Source organism: Loxodonta africana, chromosome 15, assembly GCF_030014295.1.
Source record: "Loxodonta africana isolate mLoxAfr1 chromosome 15, mLoxAfr1.hap2, whole genome shotgun sequence".
NCBI lineage: Eukaryota > Metazoa > Chordata > Mammalia > Proboscidea > Elephantidae > Loxodonta > Loxodonta africana.
In genome coordinates this window covers 78,652,776-78,671,958 of record NC_087356.1, presented here as the reverse complement: position 1 = coordinate 78,671,958, position 19,183 = coordinate 78,652,776, and the positions used below count along the sequence as shown (strand labels likewise).

Genomic DNA, 19,183 nt, shown 5'->3' with positions numbered 1-19,183 from the left:
TAAAACCATTTCTGAAGCCACCTCTTCAGGCAAAGATAGTACTCGTGAAGAGTGTGCTTCTTAAAGTAGATACATGAGACTAAATGGGCAGCTCCTGTCCAGAGGCAGGATGAGAAGACAGAAAGGGATAGGAGCTGGCTGAATGGACATGGGAAACCCGGGGTGGAAAGAGGGAGCGTGCTGTCACATTATAGGGATTGCGACTAGGGTCCCATAACAATATATGTATACATTTTTGTATGAGAAATTAAGTTGAGCTGTAAACTTTCCCCTAAAGCACAATAAAAAAAAAAAAGTTGTATAGTGCTTTGACTTACCATTTCATTATACTCACTTGGCCTTCATAACAGCTTTGTGAGGTAGTCAGATTATGCTCCATTTTATAGAAGATACTGAAGCAAAACGAGGTTAGTAACTTAAGGTCAGACAGACAGTAAATAGAAGAACATGAGCTAGAATCCAGATTTTCCCATCCCTGATCACTTGGTCTCTTTGGTATATATCAACTTGCTTCTTTCCATATTTAGGGCACTATTTCTTATCCAAGGAGCCCTGGTGGCACAGTTGTTAAGCACTCAGCTGCTAACCAAAAGTTTGACAGTTTGCCGTGTCTCGTAAATCCTCCTTTTTTAATTGAAATGCAATTCACATAACATAAAATTTAGTCTTTTAAAATATACAATTTAGTCATTTTTAATACATTCACAGAGTTGTGCAACTATCACTACCAATTCCAGAACGTGTTCATCACTCCAAAAAGAACTGCCATGCCCATTAGCAGCCACTCCATGCCTGCCCCCCGCCCAGCCTCTAATGACCTCCCCTCTGCTTTTTGTCTGTTTGGTTTTGCCTATGGAATCATGTATGATTTGGCCTTCTGTGGCTGGCTTCTTTCACTTTGCCTGATATTCTCGGGTTACATCAGTGTCATAGCATGTATAAGTACTTCACTCCTTTGTATTGTGTCGTAGTATTCCATTGCCTGTATATACCATGTTTTGCTTATCCATTCCTCAGCTGATGGACATTTAGGTTGTTTCTCCCTTTTGGCTATTATGAATAATACTCCTGTGAACATTCATGTACAGATTTTTGTGTCGTACAACTGTCTTCTGAGGGATAGTTTTGGGGTAAAAATCTTACCTTACATATGTAGCATATAGACCATTAGCTGCTTTTACTGTTAACCAGTTAACGAGCGAGCCGAAACAGCAACCACATTTTAATTTTTTCCCAGAAATATGTAGATGATTGAAACACAAACCACCTATGATAACAAATAATGTAAAAGCAAATTAATTTTTTTCCATATGTATAGTTGTTTTTATTGTGCTTTAGGTGAAAGTTTGCAGCTCAGGCTAGTTTCTCATAAAACCAAAAAACAAACCCAGTGCCGTCGAGTCGATTCCGACTCATAGCGACCCTATAGGATAGAGTAGAACTGCCCCATAGAGTTTCCAAGGAGCGCCTGGTGGATTTGAGCTGCCTGCTGACCCTTTGGTTAGCAGCCGTAGCACTTAACCACTACGCCACCAGCGTTTCCTAGTTTCTCATACAGACTTTTATACACACATTGTTATGTGGCCCTAGTTGCTCTCCCTATAATATGAGGCACACTCCTCCTTTCCACCCTGGATTTCCTGTGTCCATTCACCCAGCTCCTGTCCCTTTCTGCCTTCTCATCTGAGCTCCAGACAGGAGCTTTCCTTTTAATCTCGTTTATCTACTTGCACACTCTTTACGAGTATCATTTTATGTTTTATAGTCCGGTCTATTAAAAGCACATTTCTTAAGTACATTTGATCTTAAATTTTTAATCTTCTGCGTAAATACCCTTGCCTGGTGATAATTTCAGGTCTTAGGAGCCCTGGTGGCACAATGGTTAAGAGCTTGGCTGCAAACCAAAAGGTTGGCAGTTTAAATTCACTAGCTGCTCCTTGGAAACCCTATGGGGCAGTTCTACTCTGTCCTATAGGGCCATTATGATTATTTTTGTACCAAAAAATCGCAGGAGACCTTGTACTTATCTGAAGAAATCTTTTTTTAATCTCACACTGTTAATTTAAAGTTAAAGACACAGAGTGGGGGATTTCCTTAAAAAATAGAGTTCCAACTTTTTGCATTCTTATTCTTTTCCTCAGATCCTTTACTACCCTCAGTATATCATCTTGCCTTCTGCTTGGGTCATGGCAAAAACCTCCAAGTAGTCAGTGATGTGAAAGATACGTTTCTTAAAAACATAAATACTTTTTAATAAAAATATAAATATTTGAGGAAAAGTGACTATTTGGATTCTTTAAGCTAGCTCATCTGCCATTCTAAAAATAATCAACTGTGGTAATTTTTATGCTTTATGCCTCTGTGTATCTAAAATATTTCTAATCTTCTTTAAAGGAACTAATTTAGAAAACAAGATTCTTCCTGACAGTATTTATTTATGATTTAGAACTCCTTTTCATATATATATATAGACACACATACATACATACACATAATCTTTTAAATTATATACAATATAAAAATAACTTTAAGCTGGAATAATGAAGGTAAGTTTCACTGGAGAATTAAGAGGTAGAAATCTTAGTAGAATTAGAAACATGAACAGAATTGTATTACTCCCTTAAATCTGTTTCTTTCTAAACTTAACAGTTGTTAGATTTGGGAAATGGAGCAGGTGGTAATATTTTCTCTTGAGATTTCACATGCAAAAACCTGCCCCATGTTCATTGAAAGCAAATTAGTTAGTAAAAATAAAACTATTCAGTAGAGGGAAATTCAGCAGACGGGAAAAAAGAATCAAACATTTTCCCAGTATAGTTTGTTTTTACTTCTCTGCTTTCTTAGGAAATAAATATAATGGTAATTGTCTCCTGAACACCCTCATTAGCTATTCTTGATGGATAAGGAAATTGATTTTGTGTTCTCCTGTAATTATAAAACTAATATATTGGAAGTATAAGAATTTTTTTTTAATATTTTTTATGGTTGTTGAAAATATCCACAGCAAAAACATAAACCAGTTCAAGTTTCTGTATGTACAGTTCAGTGACATTGATTACATTCTTCAAGTTGTGCAACCATTCTCACCCTCCTTTTCTGAGTTGTTCCTTCTGTATAAACATAACCTCCATGCGCCTTAAGGATCCTTTGAGTTGCTGTTGTCAGTTTGATCCCATATAGGTAGATCTTAAAAGAGCACAATGCTCAAGACAAACAACTAGTTAGATAAACAATGTTTGGTTTTAAGACATCAGGGAATATTTTTGGTTTAAAGTTTAAAGATTATGCTAGGCAGTAGTTTGGGGCGGGAGGACCGTAACAATGTTTACTCAAGTTGACAAACTTAGTTTTTCTTTAAGCTGTTCACCTCGAAGGGGACAGGTGGCTTTATAGGAGGAGTTTGATATTTCAGAGGTTGTATTCTAGCATTGTGGCTTCCAAAATGTGTAAATAACCTTTTTGTTGCTTGTCCTTACGAACTCTTGGGTGCCTGCACTGAAGAGATTGTTAATACTGTACTTCATTTCCCTACTGCCCAACTAACGGCATTTGAGGTTCCCCCTGCTTCTTTTGATATTTTGTTTTGTTTAACGAAATGCCAGACTCTGACAGAAGGCTGTTGGGTCTTGATCATTGCCCGGCATCAAAATCTGTGTGCAAGATTGGGTCGTTTAGGTTTTCGATATTACAGATTGTTTGCATGTCTGAAGGGAGTATAGCGTGGCATAGAAAGGTTAATCAGAGAGCAGAAGATAAGTTTAGTTTCACTAGATGGGCTTCATTTTCTAGGTAAAAATTAAAAGAAAGGTCGGGACCTTCTTATATAAGCCTTTAATCTGCCTGGTCAGGCCTGTATTTTGGTTGTGGACATTTCTTTTCAAAAACAGTTTAAACTCTTCTTTATGGGTCTGCCAAAGCAGAGAACAGCCCAGTTCTGCTGGGGGTGGGAGGGGCATTAGTAATGTATGTGTGTTGTTGTTTGGCTGTGGAGTTGATTCCAACTCACTGTGGCCCCGTGAGTACAGAGCAGAACTGCTTCCTAGGATTTTCAAGGCTGTGACCTTTCAGAAGCAGATTGCCAGGCCTGTCTTCCGAGGCACCTCTGGGGTGGGTTTGAATTGCCAACCTTTTGAGTAGTGGCTGAGCTCTTAACCGTTTGCATCGCCCAGAGATTCCTAATGTATCTGTAGACTAGGAAAAAAAAATTAGTTTCAGGGAAAACTCTCTTTGAAACAAAAGAGTTTTTCTTTAGTTGGGTTATTGAAAAATAGGAGTAATAGTTTTGTTTTTTTCAACTTTAGCTTAATTAAATAATTAAGAGTAATGAAGTAGAATTTTAAAGTCAGCATTCTAATGATAGCCATATCACTAAATAACTGAGTGTGTCATTCCTATGGAAGTATAATATCTCTTTCTCCTGAGGATGTTCGGAAGACAGATGTGAAGAAATAATTAATTAGTACTTAATTTACACGTACATATGTTTCTGGCAGGTGCTGTTGGCAGCAGCGGTCTGCACTAAAGCGGGAAAGGCTATTGTTTCTCGACAGTTTGTGGAGATGACCCGAACTCGGATTGAGGGTTTGTTAGCAGCTTTTCCAAAGCTCATGAACACTGGAAAACAACATACGTTTGTTGAAACTGAGAGTGTGAGATATGTCTACCAGCCTATGGAGAAACTGTACATGGTCCTGATCACCACCAAAAACAGCAACATTTTAGAAGATCTGGAGACGCTAAGGCTCTTCTCAAGAGTGGTAAGAGCCCTACTGTAATACAGGGCTCCATTTTTGTTTATTTGTTTTTAATTTTTTGTCTGAAACTCTTCCCCCCCCCAGTAGCTGATGCTTATCAGTTTGCATGCTTCACACACACACACACACACACACACACATACACACTACCCTACCCCCAGCAGCTTATTGCTTGCAGCTCCTCATTCATTCAGCAAACATTTATTCGGTGTCCTCCTAGGCTGTAAATACCCCGAAGAGAATATGGGAACTGCCTTTTCATTTCCCAGTTCTTGAACAGTTACTCTGAACAGACTTTATGGTTCTCACTCCTATTTGGCAGTGTTTTAGGTAAAAGGTTCTAGGGCCTACTGATATATGTACACAGATACACAAACACACACGACTTTATGCCAATAAGAATTTTCTTGCTTAAAATAAAAACAAAAAACCTGAGGAAAGGATTCATGCTTAGTGGAATTTGTGGTACTTTAATAGATAATAATAGGAAATTTAGCTGCTGATAGATTCTGAATCTTTCTTTTCCATTGCTGTCCATGATTAGATTCCTGAATATTGCCGAGCCTTAGAGGAAAATGAAATATCTGAGCACTGCTTTGATTTGATTTTTGCTTTTGATGAAATTGTCGCCCTGGGATACCGGGAGAATGTTAACCTGGCACAGATCAGAACCTTCACAGAAATGGATTCTCATGAGGAGAAGGTGTTCAGGGCAGTCAGAGAGGTAAATAGGGTCATCTGGGGGACTGCCAGTTTGTGTTTCTTGTAGGCTGTACTAATCTGATTTTCCTGTTTTTACTTGCTAATGGAAACTTCTAAAATCTGGATCCATGAATATGCATGTCTCTTTCTGTAGACTCAGGAACGCGAAGCCAAGGCTGAGATGCGGCGTAAAGCCAAAGAATTACAGCAGGCCCGAAGAGATGCGGAAAGACAGGGCAAAAAAGCACCAGGATTTGGGGGATTTGGAAGCTCTGCGGTATCTGGAGGCAGCACAGCTGCCATGATCACAGAGACCATCATTGAAACTGATAAGCCAAAAGTGGCACCCGCACCAGCCAGGTATTAATCCAGGATACTGTGAGCAGCCCTAGGGAACCCAGGTGGTGTAGTGGTTAAGAGCCACAGCTGCTAACCAAAGGGTCGGCAGTTTGAATCCATTAGGCACTCCTTGGAAAATCTGTGGGGCAGTTCTACTCTGTCCTATAGGGTCGCTATGAGCAGCCCTAGAATACCAGGTCACAAGGCTGTATGTGTGAGTCTTTGGAGTAATAACCTGATTTTGAGGCAAACTGTAAATAATGAGTGATTTGATGAAGTAAAACACAGAATTCAATTTGGCTAACAAACAGTATGGGGATGAAGGAGAAATTTGCTGTTGTTTTCCCTTTTGTGTTCAGAAGGTTTTTTTGTTTGTTTGTTTTTTCTTTACAAATTATGCCAAGACCTCTTAATTTCCTATGAGAATTATCTCATTTTGGGAGGGGAGGGATATTTAACTGCTTATGAAACATATTTTTAATCTTGGTGTTTATGGATGGATTTCAGGAGTACTCTGTGAACTACCTGAAATTACATGCAAAATTTTGTTTGTGCATAGGTGCATTTATCTGGATGGAAGGTATAGTGTTTTCATCAGATTATGTGTGTTTATAAAAGTACAGTTTTGGTCTTCGGGTACTCAAAGCTTACCTGTTCATAGTGACTGTCAGCTGACAGTTTGAGCAGATTTGTGTATTTGGCCATAAACAGCCTAGTTGTCCACCGATGGAAGCTTGGGATTTTTCCTTGAAATCTTCACATTCCTTTCAAAGATCAGCTTCAGGGAACACTTCATAGATACAGGGCCATTAATCGGTGTTTGTTTTTCTTAGTTGTGTGTGGATATATTTTCTTATTTTGTATTCTTCCACTTAGGCCTTCAGGCCCCAGCAAGGCTTTGAAACTTGGAGCCAAAGGAAAAGAAGTAGATAACTTTGTGGACAAATTGAAGTCTGAAGGAGAAACTATCGTGTCCTCCAACACGGGCAAGCGCACCTCTGAAGCAACCAAAGCGCACGCTCCGCCTATTAACACGGAAAGGTAAGTAGTAAGTTTCTTAATAAGACAGACCACGTCACTTTTTTTTTTTTTAATCTTATTTCATTGTGCTATAAATTCTTTCTGTGTCTTTTATTTTAATCTTTGGTTCTTTAAAAGACTTAGAGTACATTCTAGATGTTGACCTAAGATTGTTCTGCCTCACCCCCCAACCATGATTAGGGGGTCTTTCCACCATCTCTCGTTCATGAAGTTTAGAACTTGCTTTTTATCAGCTCTGTGCTCACTGGATTAATAAAAAATTATTTGTCTTCATGCCTGGTATATACCTTGTCTCTTAAAATGAACTTGTTATTTTATGGGCTTGCTATTGTCGGGCTAGAAGGTGATCTCTAGGGATGATGTGAATTAGAGGGCTAGAGCTGTGATGACCCCACACTAGTAGGGCATGTCTTTTTCTACCATTCTAATTAAACTTTAAGGCGAACCAATCTTTAAGCCAAAATTTATAGATATCATTAACAATAAATTAACATATTATCTGTTGTCTTTTAACTATTTAAACGTAGTATGGAGTATTTTTATTTGTCTCTTAGAGCTGTGGTACTGGTTGGTAATATTTTTAAGTGGTAGTTATCAAGTTCACATATTCATTACTCAGATTTCTTGTCTTGAAGTCCAGACCTTATACTCTTAGTGATGATTTTGAGGTCAGGTGAAAGATGAGTCTGGGAGGATATCGATCAGAAATAAAGAGTATTTACTCTTTGTGTGTCTTGTTCTGTACAAAATGAACAGGGTTACATCAGGATAAACCTCTTGAATTGCTAAAGCTTCCTCTGTTATCTTTGTGATTGCTTTGAGTGAAAGAGAGGCTTGAAGCTTTTTTTTTTTTTTTTTTTCTCGGGTGTTACTGTTTATTTTATGGGCTTGTCTGTTGTTTGGCTGGAAGGTGGTCTCCAGGAATGGCTTTAGTTCCAGGTCAGAAGGATATCTTAGGACCACAGTCTCAGGGGTTCCTCCAGTCTTTGTCAGACCAGTAAATCTGGTCTTTTCTGTGAATTCGATTTTTTGTTCTACGTTTTTCTCTTGCTCTGTCTAGGACCCTCTGTTGTGTGATCCCAATCAGAGCATTCGGTAGTGGTAGCTGGGCACCATCTAGTTCTGGACTTGGAGTCTTGTAGGCTGTGGTTCATGTGGTCCATTAGTCTTTTGGCTCCCTTGCATCTTTGGTTTTCTAATTGCTCCCTTGTGTCTTTGGTAAAAAGAGACTCTTTTTACCTGTTGAACATGGACCAAACTCTTTGGGATCCAAAATGAAACCCTACATTGTCTTTTTATTTTCTATCCTTTTTATTTAACTTTTTTTTTTTTTTTACTTAGTTTTTGTTGTGGTAAAAATATACATAACGGAATCCTGCATTGTCTTAAGATACACTTCTTTGTGGTCTTGAGTCTGATGCCTTTGTTTCTGGGAGGGCCTAAGAGGTTGGAACAAAAACAGAGTAGGATGCCAGAATATTCTTTGCAGCCTCTGCAGTTCATCCAGGTTAAAATAGTTTTAACATAAGACAGGTCAGAATATGAATAGAGTGTACTTAATAATTGTCGGTAGCACAATGCTATTTTATTAATTTTTTTTATTAGGTTATACATACATATAGTTCAAAATTTAGAAAGTTTAGATGGATAGACAGTGAAGAGTCTTCCTCTCACCTCTGTTTCCCAGCCACATACTTTTTCTCTCAGAAGGCAAGTAGTAGTATTAACCATTTTTTCTGTGTATCTTTCCAAAGGGAATAGCCTTATATGTAGGCAAGTAAAAACATGTGTATGTGTTCTGTTTTTTCCCTTTTTGTACACAAAAGGTAACATACTAGACACGTTCCCTGGTTTTGTTTTATTTCTCCCTAATTATTTTGGAAATAAGAATTTCCTTATTTGAGGTTATAGAGACATGACATTTAAGTACTTGACTCTAAACTGAATCCTGTACTACTATGAAAAACATTGTGAGGTCAGCTGACAAAATTGACATATGGATGGTAGATTAGATAAAAGTATTGTATCAGTGTAAATTTATGAAGTTAATAACTACACTATAGCGAGAGAATATCTCTATTCTTAGAAAATATACACTGAAGTATTCAGGGGTTACAGGCCATGTTGTATATAATATAACCTACCCTCAAATGGTTCAGGAAAAAAAATCACACGCACATGTAAAGAGAGAGTATGTGCATCCACGCATGCGTGCACGCAAGCACACAGATGCAAATGATAACATAAATGGAATAAAATGTTAACAGTAGGTGAATATGGGTAAAGGGTATACATGTATTCCCCATATAATTTTTTTACTCCTTGTATAATTTTTATCTTTTTTATTTCTTGTACTTTAAAAGTTTCCCTCTTTTTTTTTTTAACAGCTTCCTAGTGCTCAATTCTGTGGCTGTACCTGTATCTATGTAGGCAGCCCTGTATTGATGGCATTTTAAGTTGTTTCCAAACTTTTGTTAATTATGGACGATTCTTTATTTTGTGTATATGAGAGTTCTCTGAAGGGTAAATTCTAGAAAGGAATTACTGTATCAGAAGGTATGATGCTTTAACTTTTGATAGATAAGCAGCACCACCTTTAAAAAATAAACTTGGTAATCGCTACTTAACCTTAGAGAAAGGGAATTCTGCCTTCTGCCTTTATTGTCAAAAGTGTTACATTTTTCTACAGTGTGCATATGAAGATTGAGGAGAAGATCACATTAACCTGCGGAAGAGATGGAGGATTACACAATATGGAGTTACATGGCATGATCATGCTTAGGATCTCAGATGACAAGTTTGGCCGAATTCGTCTTCATGTGGAAAATGAAGATAAGAAAGGGGTGCAGCTACAAGTGTGTAAAGGCTTTTGCTAAGGGGATATTAAGACTTCTGTCCACCTAGTGTTGTCTTTCTCAACTGGAGTTCCTCATATGAACCACAAAACAGGAAATTATTTAAGTTATATAACTAATGCCTTTCTGGGTGCATAGGAAAGAAGGTAATTTATTACATACAGTAGGTGCCTTAAGGCATTAATTCTCACCCAGACCCAGCTGAGAACAGTTAACAGCTGTATTAGAATGGCCTTCTAATACTGGCATTTAGTGAAAGGCCATTTTGAAACCTGTTAAATGACTTCATACTCACTAATAAAAGATGCAGAAGTGTTTGTTTTTTAGTATAATGCAGATTATACTAAAGTAGGATACTGCTTGAAAATGATTTTTAAAACAAAGCTTTTAAACTAAATAGGGACATTTTCCTTTTCCTATCACTTAATGTTTTTTTCAGTGCACTTTATTTTTAAAAGCTTGTGACACTAAATTTACCTGTTCTGCCAGTATATTACAGCATCAGTGCTTGATTTGTTAGCCTGTGGGCAATATCTAATGGCATGTTTGAAAAGTGCATAAAATCCTTATAAAGTAAATGTGTATATTTCAACCATTTGAATATGTATAAGCCTTCCTTATCTTTATATTATTATAGTTGTTCTTACTTAGGTGGCTGATCTTACATCTCTTGTCACAGGAGCAGAGCCTTTTCAGGGCAGAATGTATTTTTATCTGCTTTAGTTTTTTTGTAATCAGCACAAAAGTTGTCTTTTAGAAGCACTGCTTATATTATTTGACAGCATCTTTGCTGGCTCTTAAGGTATATGTAGACCACTTTGCAAAAGTGATTTTTTTTCCCCTAATAGTTCTTTGAAAAAGGTTAGAGTAGTTGGTCTTAGTTTGAACACTTGAGCCCTCTAGGCAGAATTGTATCTGAACGATTCACAGAGCTTTTTTTCACTCCCCTGCCCCCTGATACAAGGCTAGGACTGCAGTCTTACCCAGGCAGCTGATCGATGTCTGGCCCCAGTTCGGCAAGCCTGACCTCACCATGAGGCTATTCCCTGTGAAGTATTTTTGGAAAGGACTTGGTCTTTAACTTTTTCAATTATAAACTCTTTTGATGGCTTTTCAAGTCTTTTTTTTTTTGCTATTTTTTAAATGTCTTAAATCCTTTTAAGAAGTCTTTGAAGAAAGGAAATCTTTATTCAAAATCAAAAAGAATTGGAATTTTTTTAGGAACCCTATTTTAGATGTTTAGATCACTCTTGAATTAAAGCTTTGGGCCATATAAGACCAAATAGAATTTATTTCTGTCTTGTCATGTCTGAACCTCAGAAATTGCTTTTCTTCCCCTGTCATTTCAGACACATCCAAATGTAGATAAGAAACTTTTTACTACAGAATCTCTAATTGGCTTGAAGAATCCAGAGAAGTCATTTCCAGTCAACAGTGATGTAGGGGTGTTAAAGTGGAGACTACAGACCACAGAGGAATCTTTTATTCCGCTGACAAGTAAGTGCTGCTGTCCAGGCCTGCTAAGGTAATCTGCACTGAGAACTAGAAATAGCCCTGGCTTGTCAGCTCTTAATCTTCATTGTCACAGCAAAATTCTTTTTTGACCAAATGACTTTTCAAGATGGACTCAGTGCTGCATTTCATATAATTTAATCGTTCGCTTTAATATTTAATAGCTTTAATTTTGAAGTAGTTACTTTTAATATAGTGTACATTAGAATGTTTAAGGCCTGTAGCTGTCAGCTTTGATTGGCCATCTTTTCTCTGCTCATCTTCTAATGCTTTAGTGTGCCTCCTTTATTTGTCTCCTCAGTTAATTGCTGGCCCTCAGAGAGTGGAAATGGCTGTGATGTCAACATAGAATATGAGCTACAAGAAGATAATTTAGAACTAAATGATGTGATTATCACCATCCCGCTCCCGTAAGTGGTGTCCCTCACATAATCACTTTCTCTACATTGGGCTTACGGAACTGGTCTTTTGGAACTCGTTTTGGAGGCTGTACCTAACTGGTTATCTATTCTAAGAAATTTGCTTCTAAAGAAGACCAGTTGTGAAAGAAGCCAGACATAAAAGTCTTGTCTACTCTATGATTCCATTTATATGACATTCTGAAAAAGGTAAAACTCTACAGGAACAGAAATCAGATCATTGGTTTCCAGGGGGTAGAGAGGAAAACATTTGACTGCAGACGGGTACAAAGAAACTTTTTGGGGTGATAGAAATGCTCTCTGACTTGATTGGGGTGGTGCTTAGAAGACTCCATTATATTTGTCAAAATGCAATGACTTACACCACTTCACACCCACTAGGATGGCTATTATCAGAAAAATGGAAAGTAGCAAGTGTTGGTGAGGGTGTAGAAAAATTGAAACATTTGTACATTACTGGTGGGAATGTAAAATGATGCTGCCTCTGTGGAAAAGAGTTTGGCGGTTCCTCAAAAAGTTAAACAGAATTACCACAGTTAAGGAGTCTAGAAGTCCAAATTCAGGGCACCCACTCCAGGAGAAGGCTTTCTCTTGGTTCTGGGGGAAGGTCCTTGTCTCTCGTCAGCTTCAGTTCCTTGGTAATCTTCATGTGGTGTGGCATCTATCTTCCCCCATCTGTGTGCTTCCTTTGTATCTTAGGTAATTGATTTAAGACACACCCTATACTGATTATGTTCTCATTAACATGAAAGTCTTGTTCCCAGATGGGATTACGTCCACAGGAATAGGGTTAGGATTTATAACACATTTTGGGGGAACACATTTAATCCGTAACATCCTGTGACCCAACAATCCATTCCTAGGTATATATCCAAAAGATGTGAGAGCAGGGTCTCAAACAGATACAAGTACACCAGTGTTCATTGCAGCATTATTCACAACAGTCAAAAGATGGAAACAACCCAAGTGTCCGTCAGCAGATGAGTGGGTGAACAAATGTGGTATAGCCACAGCGGAATATGTTCAACCAGAAAGAGATAAGCTCTGATACATGCTGTGGTGTGGACGAACATCGAAGACACACTGAGCGAAATAAGTCAGACACAAAAGGACTGCTATTGTATGTGATCTCACTTAAACGTGAAATATCTAGAATAGACAGATGCATAGAGACAGGCATTTATTAGTAGTTACCAGGGATTGGGGGATGGGTTGGGAATTCTTGTTAAAGGGGTATTGAGTTTTCGTTTGGGGTAATGAAAAACTTTTGGAAATGTGGAGTAATGATAGTATGGTGAATGTAATTAATGTCATTGAATTGTACACTTAAAAATAGGTAAAATCTTGTTATATATATTTTACCACAATAAATTTAAGGTGGGGGGTGGTGAACATTTTACTGACTTAAAAATCAAGCCGAACAACAACAACAAAAACCAGTTGTAATTCTAGAGCTACGTTTTCAGATGTTGGTCCCAAGTGTGTTCATGTAGTAAAGATGATTTCCAGAAATAGGAGCCACTTCTCAGTCAAACCTCTGTTCTGTTTTGCAACTCTCAAAGAAATTGAGTGTGTTAGATATCCACATGCGTTTCCTTAAGGTTTTTAACAATTTATTGGTGTATAATTGATACATAATAAACTACACATACTTAAATTGTATAATCCACTAAGCTTTGACACATAAATACCTTTGAAACCATCACCACCGTCAAAATAATGAACATATCCATCACCCCCAAACATTTCAGTAAGTTTTTTTCTTGTAGGAAAATGTATATAACATAAAATTTGCCATTTTAACCATTTTTAAGTATATGATTCAGTGACATTAACTATATTCACAGTGTTATACAACCATCACCACTGTTTGTTTTCAAATCTTTTCACCTCAAACAGAAACTCTGTCCCCACTAAACAATAACTCCATCCTACCACCAACACCACCCCCGGCCCAGGCTCCTGGTAGCCTCTCATCTACTTCCTATCTCTTTGAATTGGCTTATTGTAGATATGCCTTATAAGTGGAATTATAAAATATTTGTCCTGTGTCTGGTTTATTTCACTGAACATGTTTTCAAGGTTCATTCATGTCATAGCATGTAAAAGAACATTATTCCTTTTTCACTTGAAGCTCAATAGAAGTTAAAAAAAAGAAAGAACATTATTCCTTTTTATAGTCGAATTGTATATTGACAACACATTTGTTTATCCATTTATCTGTTGGTGGACACGTGTCATTTCTACCTTTTGGTTATTGTGAATAATGCTGCTGTGAACATTGGTGTACAGTCAGTAAGTCTTTACTGAGCAGTTAAATGGCCTACTTTGTAGGATCATCTCTGAATACTTGCTACCTTAACTATATCTTCTCAATAGCATTTCCACTGAGTATGCATTATTACTACTTCACCAATGAATTCCAGCTCCTCCACCACTGCCCCCAAGACTAAGTACAGAGTGTAATTATAAACACCAATAAGTGTATTCTTGCTATAGTGTCACTGTTACATTGCTCAGTTATTACTGCAGGGAAGATGCTACTGATTTAATTTGCCATTTTGTTCCCTTTTTGATAATTCAGGCCTTCACATGGCCAGGTCTGGTTTTAGCCATTTTTATTTCTATTTTTTAAAGATATGCTTTATTGCTGATATCCCGTTTGATGGAATAACCATCCATTCTCTACAGCTTGGTTATTCTTTCAGAACAATAGATGGCTGCCTTGAACCATTGTAGGACTTGAGTGTTGATGACAGGTGTGGATTTTGTTTGTGGAGATTTATTTTACTAGACTGTTTTTAGGATGCCACAATTTTTAGGCCTTCCCATCTACCCTGTAATTGTGGTTATGGTGATTTCCTGTGTCTGTCTTCAGTTTTACAGTAGTCTGCAGAAGAGACCTTTAGACAACATTTTACCCCATGATCCAGTACTGGTAAAATTCGAATTGGAATTGGAGCCAAGGGTACAGAGAAAGAACATGTACAGAGAAAGAACTGTGGCCAAAAATTGATAGGAAAGAGTTAATAGCTTTATATCACCCTTAAAGTTTTCTTTGTCTCCCTTATTAACCCTGTCTCTAATACAAGCATTGAGTGTCACTGGTGAGTTAAAAGATGGTAAATTTAGAGTGTGTAGGAGTAGGTGCCACTGCCTGTCAGCCATGTGGGGGAGTACAAAGTACACCCTAACTAGCCCTGATTCTATCGCAGATTAAGGTCCACTGTGTATCTCTTTCTGCCATCATGTACCTATTTTGTCCAGGAATAATTTTTAAGTGAAAGTCTACTTACTGAGTTGTAAATAAACTCACTGGGGTCTAATACAGTAAATTTTGAAAAATTTTAAAATCTTTTGAAAACATCCTCTCAAAGGCTCAAATTCGCCTTCATTCTAAATAACCACAGAGTGGTGTTCAAAGTTTTCTCCTCTGTTACCAGTCTGTTTTATCCTCATTGTCACCTCTAAGAGAGCTGCGTTATGTTAAAATTCCTTCTTGACGTGGCAACTCAGAAATAAACCATTCATGCTGGGTTTTGTGCAAATAATACCCCCTCAAGGACTTGTCAGTCACAGCCCTCTGCTAGCTCCCAGATGTAGTCTACAAATTGAAGCAGCCCACACTATATTGCCAAGCACCTATTGTTGTTCGTATGTGTATCTTCAAAGGGAATTGAGTGAGACCCTTAGCCAAGGTGTAGCATAGGACCTTGTTTGATCTTTGGAGTTATTAGGGAGCCTAATTTTTTCTAGGACTGTATGTAAGTGTGCAGAATTGAGGAGAGTAATCAAATTTGGGGTCAGTTTTCCTTGGTGGAATTCTAGCTCTGGACAGCTAAACTGGCAAGGATGTTTCTCATGACCAGGTCTGGGGTTGGTGCACCTGTGATTGGTGAGATCGATGGCGAGTATCGACATGACAGTCGACGAAATACCTTGGAGTGGTGCCTGCCAGTGATTGACGCCAAAAATAAGAGTGGCAGCCTGGAGTTCAGCATTGCTGGGCAGCCCAATGACTTCTTCCCTGTTCAAGTTTCCTTCATCTCCAAAAAAAATTACTGTAACATACAGGTACCTCATTTTAATAAAGAGCATATATGGGACAGGTGGTAGGGCAGATGGCAAGTAGGCAGCACGGCTTCATGGTCAGAGCAAAAATCAGAAAAGCTGAGATCCCCTGCAGATTGCATCTGTAACTCATTTTAGGATCTTAGTCAAATCCCTTATCTGCTTTACCTCAGCTTTCTTCTCTAGATTGGACAAAGTAGAGAGATCAAATATGAATGTATGTAAAAGTTTTTACGGTTTGTGCATGATTCATATACTCTTAAGTTATCTACTTTTTTAACCTCATATACTTTATAATCCATTTGCCAAAACACCCAGCACATGATTTTGTAATGCCTTGCTGTTACTTGGTTTTTCTCGAGGAAACGGAAGGTTTTTTTTATTTGAAGGGAAAATTAAACTACAAAAAAGAAAAAAAGTGACATTTCTAATACAAGTGGAAATGATTTTTGGATTACTGACTTCACAGCTTCCCCTCCTTAGTACAGATAATCCTGAGCCAATTCTGTTTGTAAGCCCTGTCCTTCAAGTGGGCAAAGCAATGACAATGTGTAAACTCTTCTTTAGATCATTATTTTAAATCACTGTTCCTCCAGCTTTTGAAATTCTGATACAAGAACCCAGTTTATATTGTCACCTTCCCCTCTGACTTTTTAATTTACTTGTTATTCTGGCTCCATCTTATCTTCCAGATGGTCTCATTCTCTCCCATAAGTGCTTGGGAAATGTTAGCTTCCTCGGCTGGATGATTCTAAAGAGCAGTTCTCTCTTTCTCCTTTCAGTTACTGGCATAGCCCTGCAGTATTGGGAGTCATTGTTGAACTCCAGGCATTAGGTAGAAATGGATACATTTCCTGTTTGGGACCATTCGGAGAGTAGGGCAGTATAAATGCTCTCTCAGAACCCCACTTGAAAATACGGCTCAGTGGTTCAAGTGTTGCATTGGTGTCAATATAGACATTACATGGCTGTTTAGAGCAATTAATTGAAATGAACATTTCTTAAGAAAGAAAACACCTCATTAGAGGAACCCAGCCACGCCTAGGAAATGAGTATGATAGAACCGCTTAGTGGGACTTGAGACAAAAGAGACTTAGAGAGTAAACCAAACAAATAATGTTGAAGAATTACAACATTGTATTTTGGTTAAAAATGTAAGTCGATCATCTTGAAAGATAAGAGTCTTTATGAATTTCATAGATTTTATAGGGCAGAGCCTGAGCTGTAGCCACTCACTCTGGACCTTTTCCTTAATATTAAGACTGTATATCTCATCCATCTAGAGACCAAATTGATCCTGTTGGTGGGGAAGATGATGCTATGAGTTGCAGTTGGAAATTGCAGGGTTGGGAGCAATGTAAATTGACATTCCCCTTCATGTCTTACTTCCATCCCACTGGTAGCTGAGGACATGGATTTCTTAAATCTAAAACGAACATTTTTTAGTATTTCTGAGTTACTTTTAATACTGCTTTTAGGGAATTTGGTCAGTTCTGTAGTAAGAACTTAGCATTTTGGAGACTCAGTCTCCTCTACTTTACCTTATTCTTTATTTTTCTAGGTTACCAAAGTGACCCAAGTAGATGGAAACAGCCCTGTAAGATTTTCCACGGAGACCACTTTCCTAGTGGATAAGTATGAAATCCTGTAATACCAAGAAAGAATGGAAGGGAAAAATTTCAGATTAATAAAGAAGAAGCCAACGGCGGCTGAAGAGTTTTTTCCAAATCGACGAGCCACTGGAGACCCTTTTTTTCTGATACAGCGCACGATTCTCTATGTGCAAGGACCCTCAACTCACCCCCAGTGTTTCAGCGTCAACAGAGACATTCTTTGGCAAAGAAAGACCCAGGCATAAAGAGAAAGGCTGCTGATTTCTTTGGCAGATTTTACTGGCCAGCGGGAAAGCAAGCTCACCAGACAGTGCCCCAGTTAACCACCTCCTCTGCCTTCACCTAAGCTGTCCTTTATTTTAATCCCTAAATATAGTTATATTTCATACTTTGTTTTAAAAAGTTTTATCTGCATATTTGAATCTTTCGTACATCTTTTCTTTACCTTCAGTTTTGTTTTTTTTTTTTTAACTCAGTCAAGCAATGGGATCATCTGTGTATAGGCTTTGCATTTATTTGGCACTCTGGAACAAGTTGATCTAATCCAGTCTTGATTGTTGGATTAGACAGGCGAGCTCCTTAAGGAGTAGGAGGCTCAGAAGTTAAAAGATAAGGATATCTTACGTGCTTTTCCCATGTTCCTTCATCCCTCCGTTCCTTTGCCAGGTTTTCCTCTTAGGCCTGTTACTCTGGTTAGAACATCACTGTGAATCCCACTTGTGTCCAGGAATTAAAGACATCTGAGAAGCAGCTTTGAAATGGCACGGTCCCTACTTCAAGATGCCTAGGAGGAGAATAGTTATGTCTGGCTAGGAATTTCATATCCACAGATAATCATGTTTGCTGCTGGTGCTACCCAAGCTTCCAGTTCTCAATACTTTGGGTACTTCAGCTGAAACACCATAAATAGCTCGTGGTCTTTGTAATGCGTTCACATGCCTTGAATTCACCACCTCCCTCTTTGTGATTGCTGTTTGTTGCCCTTCCTGTCCTCTCTGGCAGAGACAAGGTTATGGTTGTGGAGGATGGAGGCTCGATGAGTCTTTTTGCCACTCCCGTTGCTCCTGAGCTATTGAAAAGACTCTCCATTTCCACCACCAGGTTTTTAGTGTTTCAAGAGGCAGCCGATACACTGGTATGTAGGGTTAGCTTATATATACCCCATTTTTTTCCAGCCTGCCCAAAAAATTTCGCCAGCCTATCCCTGTCTCTAAGACCCTTTTCTGTCCTAATTCTCAGCTATATCTCATCCATTACTTTTCAGTGGAGGAGACTGTACCAACCAGCCCCACGTTGATTTTTCACCCAGCGTTGTGTTCGTCATACTCACTACAGTTGGCTGGAGATGCTGCCAGGCTGCATCCACCAGCAGTGGAAAGAGAAACAGTTGTTGCAGAGGGTGGCCTGCCCGTTCAGCTGGCTGGAGATGCCACTCCCCTTCTGAATAGCATTTGGCCTTCCCTGCAAAGAGTGTAGTCACACCACACTAATGGCCATGGGTGGAATTATTTGCCAAAGAAACTTCTAGCCTTTCCCTTTCCCCTAACTGTATCAGGGAAGATTTCTTATCTCTGGCTTGGTTTCCATGCGAGGTTCTTTTGAGGAAGGGTACTGGGACAAGAAGTCTGTCGTGTAGTTATAGCGGTAAGAAATCGTATTAACCCGGTTTTGTTTAAGAGTTGCTTGTCCATATGATTTTTCAAAAGTCAGGTTATAGTTTCACAAAAACTTTTTTTTTTTCCCGGAAATTACTTTTGGGGTAATATTTAAAATGAGAGACATTTTGTAACCCTGTAAAATACATAGGGAGTATTACATTCCAGTGTACACAGAGAAGGCAAATTCTTTAATCAAATAAAGAGTATTATAAAATGAAA

At 38.3% G+C, this 19,183-nt stretch overlaps 1 protein-coding gene across 1 annotated transcript in view; it reads left to right on the top strand.

Moving 5' to 3' along the window:
• ARCN1 (archain 1) overlaps window positions 1-19,183 on the top strand; it is a 30,612-nt gene extending 11,429 nt beyond the window's left edge. Inside the window, exons 2-10 of the mRNA XM_010597916.3 lie at window positions 4,494-4,757; window positions 5,299-5,478; window positions 5,611-5,816; window positions 6,672-6,836; window positions 9,526-9,691; window positions 11,041-11,188; window positions 11,505-11,613; window positions 15,492-15,696; window positions 17,255-19,183. Of these exons, the coding sequence (XP_010596218.1) occupies window positions 4,494-4,757; window positions 5,299-5,478; window positions 5,611-5,816; window positions 6,672-6,836; window positions 9,526-9,691; window positions 11,041-11,188; window positions 11,505-11,613; window positions 15,492-15,696; window positions 17,255-17,344 (1,533 nt within the window). The 3' untranslated portion in view covers window positions 17,345-19,183. The remainder of the gene's footprint in view (window positions 1-4,493; window positions 4,758-5,298; window positions 5,479-5,610; window positions 5,817-6,671; window positions 6,837-9,525; window positions 9,692-11,040; window positions 11,189-11,504; window positions 11,614-15,491; window positions 15,697-17,254) is intronic.